A 16,529-nucleotide genomic window follows, 5' to 3' on the forward strand; every position below is an offset into this window, starting at 1 on the left:
GATGACAATAGTCTTTAGCCTAGTGGTACTAACCTCTGTTGTTAAATTCTACCCTTCGCCAATTTTGAAACTGTTTTTGCTCCCTCACTATGCACAATAACTATTTATTTATGGAATCTTCAATGGATCCTTGGCTAGTGTTCTTTTTTTTTTTAGAAACCAAGTTGTGCTTGTTTACCGAAGACACAATTACCGTTTGTGATTCTTCAAGTCATCCCCTATCTTGCCAGTTCGAACAAGATTTTGAAAGCACGGCTCAAAGCACCTACAATGCTTATATGTAAGTTTTTGAGGCCACCAAAAAGTATAGGTATTCAGGAATCAGCTCGTTTGATATAGATCTTTTTATCTATTTTTTGAAAATGATACAACATTAAATTTGAGCTTACAGGACAAATCGTTATACACTCATTGTAGAATGACCTGCCCGAGTTCTCATCCATTGCAGCAACTTGTGATTTTGTTCATTTGACACATCGCAAATGTCCCAGAAAAAATTTTGTGATTGCAATAGTCTTCATTTTTCAGATTTGAAAAAAAGATTGATTCCTATTGCTCAGCTCGTTTTCAAACTTTTACTATTCGCTTGTTTTTAATCTAAGTTCTGAAAAATATTCAATCATAATCAAGTCTGTTCTGCAGCTATGGAATATATTCATCAATATCACTGAAAGAGTCTCAAAATGGGGGGATATGCTCACGACTCCCCAGATTCATCAATATCACTGAAAGAGTCTCAAAATGGGGGGATCTGCTCACGACTCCCCAGATTCATCAATATCACTGAAAGAGTCTCAAAATGGGGATTTCTGCTCACAACTCCCCAGATTCATCAATATCACTGAAAGAGTCTCAAAATGGGAGGATCTGCTCACAACTCCCCAGATTCATCAATATCACTGAAAGAGTCTCAAAATGGGGGGATCTGCTCACGACTCCCCAGATTCATCAATATCACTGAAAGAGTCTCAAAATGGGGGGATCTGCTCACAACTCCCCAGATTCATCAATATCACTGAAAGAGTCTCAAAATGGGGGGATCTGCTCCTGACTCCCCAGTCCCCACGCTATCATATCTGTTCATAATAATCCAAATATCATGCATGTTTATAGCCCTTTATAAAATATTTTTCTCTATTATTCTCATAAAGGGGTTTCTTTAAAGTACCACTCGAATTGGTCACTGCAGCGGCCTCTACGAGGGCTGCAACAACTTTTACTGCTACCACATCAAGCGGTAAGTAACTGGATAACTATACGAATAGTAATGTATATTGCAATGTGAATTTCCTTACTGGAATAGAAATTATATTATTCTTGACTTACCAACCGTCGTATTCACGTGTCTAGCATCGCCAATCCCATGGTACTAATTTCAGACGGTAGAATCATTGGCCACATCAGAATAGTATTTGAATTATAAAAAATAATTTTGCTATTAATTTCAACTACTGCAAAACAATATATCAAATACATATCATTATATTTATCAGTGATAAAATAATTATAGTTATTTGAGTAAGAATTGGGCGTCTCAATACCTTTTCGAAGTGCAATAATAACATTTTATTTGTACATCTCCAGGCGCTGGTTCTTCGATTTGCGCCAAAACTTCAACATATTCCAGTATCAATAAAGCATTCACAGATTCTGCAATGACAATGGTAATTAGTAGATTTAATATCAGTTTGTCGTACAGAGATCTTATCATCCAAACTGTATTAAATATAAACTGAATACCCAATAGATTACTGAAAGAAATGGATAGGCATCTCACATATCTATATAACGTGTCTGTGATTAACCTTATTTGTTTGTAGGAAATTGAACTATTCAGTTTTGACTGTCATCGACAATGGTTTACCACCACAGAATGCTCCACAACACCAACTGGCGTTCCTATTGCGTAAGTTTTAATTTGATAAATATTCAAATTTTGTATTGTTCTAATGGCGAAGACTATCAAGTCAAATGCCTACTCAATTTATTACACCCCAGGTGAGGTGCATGGGATTTAAACCAGATATAGGTAATTTGCTATGACAACACAGTTATGTCGAACAATTTGACCGTTAGACCACCTTTGCCTCACCCAGATTATAAGATATCAGGGAATATATTCCAATCTCAAAGTTTTTATTTCGTCTTTTTTATACAATTTTATTCTCAATTTCAAGCCTTATTTTCTAGGATTTTTGCTTACAATAGTAAATACAGTAAGAGACATACAAACCGCACATTTTTAATCAACCTCTTATTTATTTTAAGATTAAATATCTTTCATATTACAGATGCAACACTGAATATTCTCCAACTCTCGCTTTGACCATTGTCAAAGATGCGACCACAGGCAAATACGATGTGAAACCACAAACTGTCTTCATTGCATCTGGATGCCAAGCCAGCTTTGTTCTACCAGTTTCCTAATTTCATTCAATATTAAGTTTTGGATAACTTGGACGTGCCTTCAAGTCAACTTGGTCTAGTAATGCAATCAAAATTAAAATTGAATTGCTGAAAATTGGTTCGATATAAAAAATAAACAAATCAAAAAATATGATATGACTTAATGTAAGCTGTAGAGATTTTTAGAGGAATGTCTAATTAAAAAATTCGTTCATTCATTCCTAACCAATACGATATATATTATCATTTCATCGCCATTTATTGCTCCATACCGCCATTTATTGCTCCATACCGTAAGTTCCAAATAAAAACAGATAGTGTATATAGTAACAAAAGAATAGTTTCTAAAATACTCTTTTACCCAGCATATGCAGATATATCCTCTGGTGGAATGATCATACTGCCTATCAAACGATAAATAGTGGCAAAAGAGGAAATTATAACTGTTCATTCGTCTAATTACCCATGATGAAATTATTCTTGAAATAGCAACATATTATTTTAGTCACAGTTAATCTCGTGAGTTACGTTTTCTATTGGACTATTGTTTATTGATTTAACATAAGATATTGTCTAATTGGCGTTGATAAAGATTTCCTGTGTCCATCCGCACGGCCGTGGGCTAATGGCCATTTCGAAACGATTCTCTATAATTCTTTATTATACTCATAAACGAAGCTAATTATCACTTGTACAAAATGGGTCTAGAATAATAATGGCCATTTCGAAACGATTACCGAACGCCAACGATTCTCTATTATACTAATAAACGAAGCTAATTATCACTTGTACAAAATGGGTCTAGAATAATCTACTAACAAATCTGCACTATCATTTTCATGCACTGCATTTCTACACAGACAAACGTAAATAAAGTATAACTTAGAGACTTTGTTTTAGCTATATTCGTAGTTGAAAGAATTGGTTACAGACCATAGTCTATGGGAATTCGCACGACGAGTTACGACTTTTGCACACGGGCAATCGTATGGTAATTATATTGAGTTTAACACAAAATTCCAGTTGATATGACTGTTTATTTTTAACCAACAGTAGGCGAGTTCCTCGAAGTATGTATGTTTGTTTATTCATCTCGTAATGATATGAATAAGATTACAAATATTAATGTTCGACGCCTGATTCATACACAAAACCATACTGGCCTAAAACACGGATGTCAAGAACGTAGCCAGCCCAAAACTTTGCGAGAGCCAAATTTTTTTTTGTTGTATATTGACGCAATACGATGCTTACTCGTGCCTTTTGCTCCGAACAAGGAAAGATGAAAGCAGCCTAGCAATAACTTAAAGAATCTTCTTACAGATTCACTTCGCTGTCGAAGTTATCCAAGCTATATACGCGCACATTTTCCTCTATTTCGGTTGGTTCATTTAGACTTTAGAGGAAGGATTATTGTTAGTACGCCAGGACGCGACGGGTTTTCAGTGAATCCGTCCAAGAATTGACCAAAATGGTGTTAAAAAATACGTAGGAATTTATGACTCGCTGCAAATGCCGCGAAATTGCAATTCAAAAAATTGAAATTTTGGAGGGGACATGGCCTCTAAGCCATCATTGGCTACGGCATATGTGTGCATGCCTTGATGAATATTCCAAAAGTAGGTTAAATACATATCAAGGGTGAGGTGTACAAAACTGTTTCTAGGAGGGAGTCTACAAGTAACTACTGCACAAATAGCTGACAGATATTCATGGAAATGTTATTTCAGATTTTTCTTTTTCAATTTACATTGTGTATATAAAAGCAGATAAACAATGTGTTTATTGCATCTAAAAGTGCTTTTTCTTAAATACACCACATCAAGTCAAAATAATGATAAAATCTTCCATGGTTCGGTTTCACGGGAAATCACGAAGATTTGACATCAGAATACAATGATAATAAATACGAAAGAATTAATTATTTAACGAATAATGGGTGGTTTAGGATCGACCAATAAATATCCAAATCATTGGCTTATGTGTTGCCGATAACTTGGCTATGATAGATAATATATAGCCCGTTTTACGCACAAGCGGCTAATTTTTTTCGTAAACGCCGACTTAACTATTGAACAGGTAAACCACCCTTCAGTAATGTTCAAAACCTCCCGTTGTTAATTTATTTTTGAATTACACAGGCATGTACCTGGCTGCGTTATACATGTTTACAATTCATACTGTATATAGTTTACAGCATAGCTTGGATGTATTGTTTTACTTATACTTGAACTAGCTGTACATAAATCATAACAACCTAATGACAAAAATAATGTAAGAGATGATTTATGACATGTTGATCAATCATATATTTTGATTTATTTTTTGCCCCCTAGGGCGCAACATTTATTTTGATTACCCCATTTAATAGATATTTTTCTATTTTTATTACCAATTATTGGTCTCTAAAATACATTATATTCTGTAATCATTTGCAAATTATGCAATTTTTATGACTGGTTGTAAATACCTTTGAGTAGATTTGTTTAAAAGCATACCAACGCTTACTAGTTGAAGTTATTCACAACGGCAAATCAAGCAGACAGTGAATAATCGCTCGCTGGAAATCAGTAACAAAAATTGTATAAAATAAGTTTGGCTGCATCTCCGAAAACTTATAATATTATTTTTTTCAATTCCACGTAAAATTAACCAAACGAATGTAAAGTTAATAAGCATTATTAGTTAGTAGGTCGTATACGAATTTGCAGATACACCATAGGCGTAAAACTACTGGTGAAACTCCAATACCAGATTAAATGACTACCTTGTGATATTTACTTCCACCTCTTAAAATTAATGTTTCCCAATTATTCCCCGCGATTTTATATTCAAATGTCCCTGTCTAGCAGTCTAAAAATATATAAACACCGAGTTTTTCTGGGTATAGAGCCTTCATTCTGTAGTTATTCTGAAACAAAAGAACCTATTACCCGAAATTTGGTGGTTTTAAATCGATGTGAATTTGAATCGTATGCATCACTGTCAAGTGAACCAATGAGTGAACGGATAAGTCTTTAACGAACTAATAAGATTTTGACCTTTGACATTAAATTCTAATCACCGCGTTCGTCAGCTTATATCCACTTATACCGTACCATGAGAAACATGGTATTTTCTGTGAACGAACTTGGTACGCAAAACGATTGACGTAAAACTGAAACTGCGTAATAAAAATAAATCCACCTGTAATTAAAGAAATAACCCGCTCTGAAAAGCAGTAAGAAAAAGATTCGATGAGACAAATAAGTATTATTATACACTCTTCTCATATAAAACATATCCATTACGTGGTGTGTGGGTAATTTTCAAAACGAAACTTTGCTAATGACTATATGACAATATATATATTCTTAATTATTGCGGACATATATACCGATACTTAAATAATGTCTGATTTGCATTTTGAAATTATATGACGAAATACACCATGGCATCGCAAGATGACTTAGATGAGTAAATATCGTTAATTGTTTTAACGCTATATTCAATTTGTATGAGAATGGGAAATGCTTTCCATTGTCACTGAAATTATTAATTTATTCGTCCGCGTACATCAAAGCTAAAATATCGCACCCTTATTCCACCTTTGTCGTAAACATGCGAAATAATTGTCGAACACAGTTGGTAAGTTCTGTCGCGCTGCCATATTGTGTATTGTTTGTTCAACACAAATTATAGATAAACAGTGTATCAAAGGAGCGGTCGTAATGGGTCCATGCTCGTTAAATATTTCTGTCGGGCTTAAATTGTCTGTATATATATATATATACAAGTGTCACTCTAATATAAATAGAAGTAGTGAAAATACGAACTAGTACCTTTTGTGGTATAATTCCGAATTTGGCTCAATTACTATTATCAAATATAGCAATAGTTTCAGTATTGACTAATGGCCAGATCGACTTAGTTCCTTGTTATTTTAGTCGTTGTCACCATTTGTTTTATATGCTCGTCATAGAAGTGTTGATAGTTGGATACCTTGCAAAAATATAAGAGAGCAGGTAAAGATATAAAGCTCGTATTATGAGGTAGTTATTCATATAAACTAGCTAGAAAACGCTAGCTGAATGCCAGGCATCAAAATGCCAGCTAGAATTTCGAACATAACATACAAGTTGAGGAAAATCAAAGAATGCTGATTTGTTCAGTTACATCGTTATATAACTAGGAGTAAACGTTTACGTCAAAGTTGAAGAGTACAAATAGAATAAGTCTGATATCACGATTATCGTGTTTTGCACATATTTTCGAGAATTTTGAATACCTGAAAACATTGATATATTTTGTTAAACTGTAACATATGGTCAACATGAGGAAAATTTACACCAGTATACATTTATATCGAAACATATTATTAAGTGAGTTATTAAATATACAATATGTACAAATTTTAAATAAGCGGTATATTTATTATCATTTTACCAATTTTTAAAAAAATAAAATAATATTGAATATAATGATTGCCTAAAATGGAAAAAGCAGCAAATATCGGCAATATAAATCATGTGACTATTCTGACCGAGCAGTGCAGCGAACTGAATTTGTCTACAATGCTACTCATATAAAAATAAACTCCACGGACACACAATGAAAACGTTATACCAAGATCGAGCAATGTGTATTGATTTTAATAGAACAAATCGTGCGACTTATCATGTTACTACAAGTACGCTCTAAGCATGATATCATTTTGAAGATCGTGGAATGCGACATTTAGTGTTTTGACCCTAATGTCATGACCCTAGTGAGTGCAGTCAGAATCCACAAATAAACTAAGATGACGCTTGTCACAATAGCTATCACAAGAATTATTATATCCTTAGTTGCTCTTTGTTTTTCTAACGCGTCGCATTGTCTGTTTATCGCTTTAAAGTTGACGATCATGACTCGGAGCAAATATTACATAAATCGTTAGGTTTTGCATAAACATCTCAGTCTTTAGGACTTAGGTACTGAAAGGATATGGGAGGGGATATTAAGTCTTACGCCGCCAGCTAAGCAGTTAAAATGGGTAATAAAATTGACATGAAGGGAGATAACAAAGTTCATAAACCGTTTTTAAGAATAAACACTGGGACTACATGTTTTTGTTATTGTTCAATCGGCTACCAAAAATATCACGCCAATGGCCTCTGTGAGTTATGATACTTATAAATTGCAAACGAATACTAAACATGGTATCGATTAATGCAAAAATTAGCGAGGCAGTATAATGTTATGTGCAATGATTTCTGTGTGCGATAGATGGAATACGAATTTAAACAACGAACATAATATGTTACATATCTGAGTTTATATCGCATGACTACAAAATTCAATTTTCAATTCCTTATTGCCCCTTTCAAGATCTGTCGCGATTAACAGATTGTTTGATCCTCCCTAAAGCCTTGTTCGTAGTGTGAAATGTCCGATAAAATAGCGGCTTCATTCAAGTTCCGCTCATACGACTGAGCGTTGAAATTGCATTCTGGTTCGCAGCGGATTAGCCAGCGTGACGGTATAACTGTGATGCACTTAAAATGATAGGGTTTACATATTTATCCCGGGGAGGAGGAGAGCCGATAAGACGATGACGAATACGATGACGTCCTATGACGAACCACGGCCTTGCGTCCGGTAATCCGGTAAAGATAATCAGTTACAGCTTCTAGCTTTCATGTTCAATTCTGCGAAACTTTGGGTTGGTTCCTATTTCAGTATATACACATGTTAACATAACTATGTGATATGATTTCACAAACTTATTAGCTGCCTATTTTTTCCATCATGAATATCATATCTTCATTACCGTATTTTGTCTCCAACCACTTCATCGTACCAAAACAAACGCTTTATAAACTCTTCTTCACACAGTAGGTCATTAAATTACAAAACAAAGACGGGTGGTTTCGTTCGGCATTGGTGACTGATGTTTCACGATATACAGATATATGTAGTTGACTTACAGAATTATCTTATCTCGGGCGTCAAAAATCTTCATTTCGGTATTATCATATCGTACAGGGCCCATGAGTTGAAAGTCTTGCATGTAGATTAGTCTTTGATGATAGTTCTGTAGTTAGCCTACAGTACCGTACTACAGTCTGTGTGCGGATATGTCCTGTCTGCCTGTTGTCACAATACAGCAATAATGTAATAGACCAGTAGACTGTCTGGCTGTATTAGTACAGTACCGTACCTGAATACGGTACCATACTGTAATCAGGTAATAGAGGGATAAATAAGTAAATATTCAGGCTAGGTTGTCTATCAGCATTCAGTTTCAAAATTGCTTATATTCCATTTGTTGAATTGGTATATTTCAGATTTTTATAACTTGATTAGGAAATACATAGCCCATTAATTTTATTTAATCAAGTCAAGTATGGAAATGGCGGTGAATGGTGTGAAATTCAATCAAGATAGAAGCTGCTTTAGTTGCGCTATGGAAACAGGTATAAGACTTTATAATGTGGAGCCACTGACAGAAAAATGTCGACTTGATTCCGATATTGTTGGAAGTGTATCGAAGGTAAGGAAGTTAAATATAAATCAAGTGTTTACTGTATGCTGATGTGATTTTGGAATATAAATAGTAATGTCAAAATATAATCATATTGTTTGTATGATGAAAAGTAGTGTTTTGCTGCGGCTACAATTTACAGTTGTAGCTTGCAATGGATTACCATATTCATATTAATTTTCTTCCTAGACTGAACTACCTTATATATGCAACAAGTTAAACATTGTCTGATGCAATTCCAATCCAATACTTAAAATAACATAAGAAGGTTTTTCAAATTGTCTATCAATATGCTTTTTGATAGTCATTTTATATGCAGCATATCCGAAAAAAACATGACGTTCTGTTTAATTTTAACAGGTGGTGATGCTGCACAGAACTAACTTGATTGCGCTTATTGGCGGTGGAAGACGCCCTAAACTTGCTTCAAATACTATTGTTATTTGGGATGATAAACGAAAAGGATTTGTGTTGGAATATACTTTTGATGATGATGTTTTGAATGTACGAATGAGACGAGATAAGCTTATTGCTGTATTAGCAAGAAAAGTCTACGTATTCACATTTCCGAATGATTCTAAAAAGATATCGGAGATAAGTACCAAAGTCAATCCCTTAGGACTGTGTGAGCTTTGCACAAGTTCTGAGAAACAACTCATTGCTACTTTAGGTCATAAAGTTGGCACAATTCAGCTAATGGACTTATCTGCAGCTGACACTGGTGACTCGACTTCCCCAGTTAATATAAATGCACATAAGGGTGAATTGGCATGCATTGCTCTGAATCATCAAGGCACATTGGTTGCAACGGCATCAGACAAAGGAACTTTGATTAGACTATTTGATGTCCAAACCAGACATCAGCTGGTAGAATTGCGAAGGGGAACTGATCAAGCTACATTATATTGTATGAATTTTAGCAGCGATTCTTCGTTTTTATGTGTGTCTAGTGACAAAGGCACTGTTCATATATTTGCACTTAAGGATACTGCTTTGAATCGCCGATCAGCCTTTGCTAAAGCAGGTAAAGTTGGTATGTCAAATCGGTATACGGATTCACAATGGAGTCTTGCGAACTTTACTGTTCCTGCCGAATGTGCATGCATCTGTACTTTTGCTAGTTCCAATTCTGTTGTTGCAGTCTGCCTTGATGGTACTTTTCATAAATATGTCTTCACACCTGAGGGAACTTGTAACAGAGAAGCCTATGATATTTACCTCGAAGTTGGTGACGAGGCTGATTTTTAATTTATGATTTTGTTATCTTTTTTTTTTTCATGTCCACTGCTGTTGAGATTATCCCTCTGTATAGATTCTTTTTGTTTTGCCACTCATTTTCATAATACATGTATATTATCTTCTGACATATTTATTGTGAGGTATAAAGTACTTCTAAAAAATGATTGTTCTGGCATGGTATTGTTGCAAACCATAATTCTATCTTTGATAAGCATGTGCCTAACTCTTTGGGGATGCACAAACAATTCAACCTTCATTGATGAAATAATCCAGATTGGAAAATTGGAAAACTGTGATGGAGTATTTAGTCATTTTTGCTCTAACGTTTTGTGAATCTGAGAATGGATTTCTGTAGAATGACTAGACAAAATATATTTACGTAAAATAGTTTTTTTGAGTGTTAAGCAAAGATTGGGAAGAGGGGGGTTGAATACCATAATTTTGTCCCAAAATAAATTGATTACCAAACATTTCACTTTCTTACAGTTTGATAATTCAAATCCCCATGTTGTAATACCTGTTTGTGTTTGTTTTACTTTCATTTCATCTTTATATTAAAATTTGTGCAATCCTGTGCTTGAATTTTGTGTTGATTGGGAAGCTTGCATTGTCACCAAAGTTTACTGGTCACCTAATGGTAAACAAAGGAATCTAAACATAGCAAGTATAGTTATATAATTAGGGCCTGATCCAAGTTTATTTTTTCACAACCAGCAAAAATCAGCCGTACATAATTTGGGATGAATAGAAAAGCTCGCAGACACAGTTTTATCGGAGAACGGAATCCGCGAGCTGGTTATCGAGGAGCGGCATCCAAAGTTCCAATACGGCCTATACCTATTTCGAAACATTGGTACCGCCGGCATCTAGCTGCCAAAAATCAATTAGTGAAAATTCTTCTCGAATTTGTCTCAGGGAGTCCAAAATAATTGATCACCAGACAACCATTTGTAGTTGGAGTTTGCATGCTTCAGTCATTGAGGTGTTTAAAGCCCAATATTTTCATACACTCCGAAATTCTGATTTCCTCGGAATTTCAATAGGGATAAAAAAAGGCAAAATTGTCTACAAAATGTGTACTAATCGTTCTTTAACATTCTGCCAAAGTTTTTGCTGTGAAAAATTGGTTTTGCTGAAGACTAGTTTTATGAACCGCAGATGGGGTAAAAGTGTTCCCAGCTCGGAGTCGTTATAAATTTTCCCGCCCTGATGACAGCGCAGTTTTGCCACCCCCTTCAAATCACATCGTTTCTCTCCACTATGCGGATGCTTGCACCAGACGTGAATCCGTTAATCAAACGTAAAAATTAGAAAAAAGAATTTGTTCGACAATAAAAATAGTTTTATTACTAAAAAATGTGATTTTAATAGTTTTGGATACTAATTGCTTTTCTCATGCCCTCCGGTTATAGCAATTTCATGGCCATGTTTAAAATTGGCTTGACGTTAGGACATTCTGTCTAGAAAGAGACTAAAGATCGCCCAATAATTGATGAGTTTTTATGTTTTGTTCATAACAAGGTTACGCACAGTCATTCGCCTCTGAGCAAACGATCACTAAAATGTTAAGAGCTACCGAATAGTCAATCCCTGTGAGAAATCGTTTGTCACAAAAATTTATTTGCCCGTCAAGAGTGAAGAGCTCTCATTCGTTCATACTTGATATCGGTCTAACCAATGACATTAAACAACATGATAGGCAACTCTGACGTCACTCCATAAGACTACATGCGAAAGATTGTATTTCATGATACGCTCCACTGCACATATTTCTCGTCGCCTTTCGCGACGGTTTTCCGCTTGCTTTTGCTACTCGGCGTCTTCTTTACGTGTAGTACCTGCCTTTTTGCGCCTGTAACGAAAGAAAATAATCTCTATATCTGAGAAGTTTTGCTCATTTGGAAAGCTGGAATGGCAGACAAGCTGTAAAGAGTAGTTCTGAACATCATAGACGTTTTTTTTATCAGAGAATATTACAAACGCGATAGCGTAAAGATTTGTGTGAAACATTTTGCAGATAATGACAAAGTTCAAAGTTAGTAATTTTAATGTTTGCGCTTAAACATTGAAATTTCATTTTAAGAGGGTGTCATACAAAACAGCAAAACTGTTTTTACTTCTCTTAGTGGTGCTGTGATACAATTCCATAACACAAAGTTTGCACCTATCGAACTTGTTTTAGTAGGTGAATTTATTAGACATATTACATATTCAGTTAATCGTAGGTAACATTACTGGTACATAATGCCTCGTAGATAGGTTTGTGTCTAAATTTAGGAATTTAGCTCATAGCCCGCTAATTAATATTATCTTCTATGCAGGAGATTGCAGGGCTGATTCAACTTGCAGCCTTACCAATCACCTGACGATGCTCATTTAGTTTGTCTCGAGCAAGTCTTCTTGAAAGACTTGTGTGAATGGAGACTACCTATATGTTTTGCCTTCCTCCGATTTTAGAAGACAAATTCAATCTGAGGAATTTTGCATATAATTCTCATTGATTGTTGGCTGTTTATAATTCCTATTAAATGTGAATTCTGATTATATCAAAGAGTTAAACATTTTTTACGTAATTTACGGGCACTTTTTTCTTGTCAATACTCCAAGCTGAGGTAATAAGCAAGACAATACATTCATGCCATCTGAAAGCAAAATATACACACTAATTAAAAGTTTGACACATTGAGATAATAATTCATGACAGAAAATACAAAGATACAGTATGTATGACCATCACATGGTAATTAAAATTAAAAAAAAAAATTAATACAGGCTGTGGAGTATAAAAAGTTCAAGACAAAGAAAAGAACAAAAGTTCATAGCTCATGAACTCTCAATTCTGCCTCCATTGCTTTGTGAAGGCCAATATATTCCGAGTGGCTGAATTGGTTTACCTTTATGATAGCAACGGTTTTGTATTTAATATAGCGAGATTTTTTTCAATTTAATTGAACTGATATTATTTCCCAAAGGAATGCTTGAATCGTCTAGAATAGATCAGTGGTGTCAAACTCACGGGTTTCGAGAGCCGCATTGCATGTTGGAAATTGTAAAAAGGGCCGCAAACAGTTTTTGATAATGTATACTCGAGAGATATTTTTCAGATAGTTTTAGTTTGTGACATATATTGTGATGCAACTAATCAGTTGGATTAAGTTTTATTATTTTCTTTAATTTCAAATGCAATTACATATTAATATTTGCATTCCACTATTATTGCAAGTTACTGTATTTATTACAAAAAATCATAAAATTCCATGTACAACCATCAAAATCATTTTTGAACAAGCCTTGGTTAAGGAAAGAATAAAATATACACTAAAAATGACTTAATCTAAATATATGAACCTAAAATTAACAAAAATACTACAGTATAAACTCAATGTTTTTTTAATTACATTTGTCCTGACGTTTGGCATCTTCTTTGTGTCACCAGCATACTAAGGCCAGGCTGAAATGATTTTATAGTACCAACTCTAACTAACGAGGTCACATGATCATGGGTTAATCTGTATCTTTGCAAAAGTTTAATTAATTCCAGTAATGCAAAAAAGTTACTTTTATCATTTCATGTATAGATCAGTAAAAATAAAAATGACAGATTTTTTCGACAAGACATTTCACGCTACATTGCATGGCATAGGATTGCATGAATTATTATTGATATTGATTTTTAGTAACTAAGTCGTTGTATATTTATATTAATATACAAACACATGGAAATTTTCTGTTCGGAGTTGGTCTTCGCATTTGTCATATTGACTGCTGAGCTTATTGTGTTTTTTCATTGTACTGATGGAAATATGCCAAGTTTAACAATGTGCTTCAGAATTTTGTGAAATGCAGAAATATTGCAACTCCCATTTTCTTCGAAAATGCCACCTTCTTCGTGTACTTTAATTTAATCACTCAAGTGTTTTATTCAGTATTCTTTTGCTAGCTTGATGTGTATTCTTAATTGAGTCAAAATGTGAACAAAAAAAATTAAATTTCTAAAACTACTTTCAGTAAATTGTTTTCTGTGTGAATATTCAATTTCACTTTAAAAGGTTTGAAAAATCTTTTACATTTAAATAAAAAAAAATTCCAAAATACTATTACAATTATTGTTAAGCGTTCGAGGGCCGCACTGGAAGTTCTCTGGGGCCGCGAGTTTGACATCCCTGGTCTAGATTGAAGTTGTCTAAAATATATAACATTATTTTATCATGAATCATGATTATACCCTTTCCTGAATTTCTTCTATAGTACTACCAAAATTTGATGAACCAAATATAACACAGGTGTAGTCAGTGAACCGTAATCCTCATTTTTCAAAGCTGTTTTAAGTATGTCTGGCATGTTTTGTGCCTTTTCACAAAGAAGACCGCTTATGCAATCTTACGCTTTGGAATTTTTAGTTATTTCCCTCAAGCCCTGCAGGATGTAGGGGCCATACACAACTTTACCGGAGGGTCAAATGTCTTTGCATTCCTCCATAGGTTGTTCTTCTATTGCAAACATTTATGGAGTATTCTAATCATATTTCTTGGAATCAAACTGTCACTGATATGTCGCCAGACTTCTGATATCTCCCCTTCAGCTACAGTTGTCCTGTGAATAAATAATAGGAAATTGAGGTTAGACGAATAGTTGAAAGTTTTGTTTTATGTCGGCCTAATTTCTTGATTGATATACTCACTATTATTGCTATTGCCTCTTGTGCTGCAGGAGTCTCACAACGCTTAGACAGGTCTGTCCACAACTTTCACATCTGTAGGAGAGGAGATGTATTAATTTCCGTTAAGAATAAATAAAGCAGTCTATATGATTCAGAATGGAAAAGCTAATAAACCCAATATCTTATGTTTTTTGTAAAAAATGTTTTACTGGATTTGGTATATAAACCAACTAATAAAGGGGTTTAGTCAGAAAATTATAAGCATTCGTGGCTCCAAATACTTGAGAGATCAGACTATACAATATAGACCGGTATGAGTGAAATTTTAGGTGAACTTGTTAACCCGTTGATTCAATACGCAAATAAAAGTGAATGAGCAATAGTATGTTACAGCAATAAGTAAATATCCTCACTGATTAAAAAAATCTAAATGGAGGTGCATGAACTATTTGAAACCATAAGGGGTAAGTAAATATGCAATTTCGGCAGATGGCCAACTACGTACCGTACTGAATTATAAACTTCGTAGTATTTGACAAAAGCTGGCTTTCCCGCATGTACTTAACAGTGCGATGCCCGGGTGTGATATACAACAATAGTATTTACCTTACCTTTTTCCGATTTCTTTTTACCTTCAATTTTCCACATATCATTAAAAACCACAACAATTGTCGAAGCAGGCCCGAACACCATTCGTGCTATGCCTTGAAAGCAACACACATCCGCTCGTTTTCGTCTCGTCAAGTATGTGCATTGGAGCGTGCTATCGAATACGATCTTCGGCCAAAAATGCCGGAGTTGCGCATCATGTTGTTTAATGTCATTGGTCTAACAGAGTACATTTACAAAGACAGCGACCAGAATGCAATAGCAATATTCCAATCAAGAAAATATGAGATATCCATATTGTACCAGTGGAGTATATTCTCTCACGGGACAAATATTAACAATCGCAACAAAATGATATTAAGACTTTTATCGTTACAGATGTTATACATTTATATTTGGTCTAAAGATGCACAAACCAACCGACCGAATTTTTTTTATTCATTCATTTATTTAAGGTTGTACTACCTAATATAAGTTTGATCGACAGTGCGTTTTTTGAATTCAATCGACTTTCTCAAATGGTTGCACCGATTCCCATAAGTCCGAGAAAAACGCGAGCATCAATTCTAGGCAACTGTTGGGAACTGAAAAAATTACAGTGGAATACGATTTACCTTAAGTCCACGTTGACATCGATGTAAACATTAAAAGGGATTTTTATGACACGGGGAGAGTAAAGGTAAAACGATGAACCACAGCACCACGAAAGCTAGAATAGTGCATGTCAGGTCATAGGCGTATATATTTTCTAAATTGGATCTTCTGTGCCAAGCCCCCACCAAAAAATACCCTCGCCATCGCTCAAATATATTTAATTAACACAATTCAGTTAATTTCCAAGGCGCACTTAGCAACGCCCCCATTTGAGAACCGCTGTAGTTCGAGTTCGGAATGATTTTAAAATTTGATTTTTTTATCAGTGGCGAGAGCTTTGTAAAAAATATCCAAATGCTTACTTTTTTTTGCTTACTGCCATCAATCCCTTCTCCAAATTAACCAATCTAGATGAAAATGGGTGCTTGTGTAGCTTGCAGTTAGTAGAGAGATTCTTCAAGATATTGTCAGATATAAGTGGATGCTTTTATCTAGTCTGGTTCGGAGTAAATGGCA

At 34.7% G+C, this 16,529-nt stretch overlaps 2 protein-coding genes across 2 annotated transcripts in view; both read left to right on the top strand.

The window, feature by feature from the left end:
• LOC120338513 (uncharacterized) overlaps positions 1-3,293 on the top strand; it is a 42,486-nt gene extending 39,193 nt beyond the window's left edge. Inside the window, exons 34-38 of the mRNA XM_078116703.1 lie at positions 157-280; positions 1,152-1,237; positions 1,585-1,664; positions 1,821-1,906; positions 2,292-3,293. Of these exons, the coding sequence (XP_077972829.1) occupies positions 157-280; positions 1,152-1,237; positions 1,585-1,664; positions 1,821-1,906; positions 2,292-2,427 (512 nt within the window). The 3' untranslated portion in view covers positions 2,428-3,293. The remainder of the gene's footprint in view (positions 1-156; positions 281-1,151; positions 1,238-1,584; positions 1,665-1,820; positions 1,907-2,291) is intronic.
• A 5,400-nt stretch (positions 3,294-8,693) lies between these two features.
• Positions 8,694-10,726, top strand: LOC120338514 (WD repeat domain phosphoinositide-interacting protein 4-like). The gene is made up of 2 exons (XM_039406532.2): positions 8,694-8,920; positions 9,272-10,726. The coding sequence occupies exons 1-2, from the start codon at positions 8,774-8,776 to the stop codon at positions 10,157-10,159; spliced, it is 1,035 nt and encodes a 344-aa protein (XP_039262466.2). The 5' UTR covers positions 8,694-8,773; the 3' UTR covers positions 10,160-10,726.
• Positions 10,727-16,529: the final 5,803 nt, after the last annotated feature.

The sequence above is a fragment of the Styela clava genome, chromosome 10, assembly GCF_964204865.1.
Source record: "Styela clava chromosome 10, kaStyClav1.hap1.2, whole genome shotgun sequence".
Classification (NCBI taxonomy): domain Eukaryota; kingdom Metazoa; phylum Chordata; class Ascidiacea; order Stolidobranchia; family Styelidae; genus Styela; species Styela clava.

Bases quoted from the DNA above. Each gene is read 5' to 3' on its own strand.
- LOC120338514 (XM_039406532.2), top strand. From the start codon at position 8,774: ATGGAAATGGCGGTGAATGGTGTGAAATTCAATCAAGATAGAAGCTGC. The intron at 8,921-9,271 runs GTAAGGAAGTTA...TAATTTTAACAG, and splicing joins TTGTTGGAAGTGTATCGAAG to GTGGTGATGCTGCACAGAAC.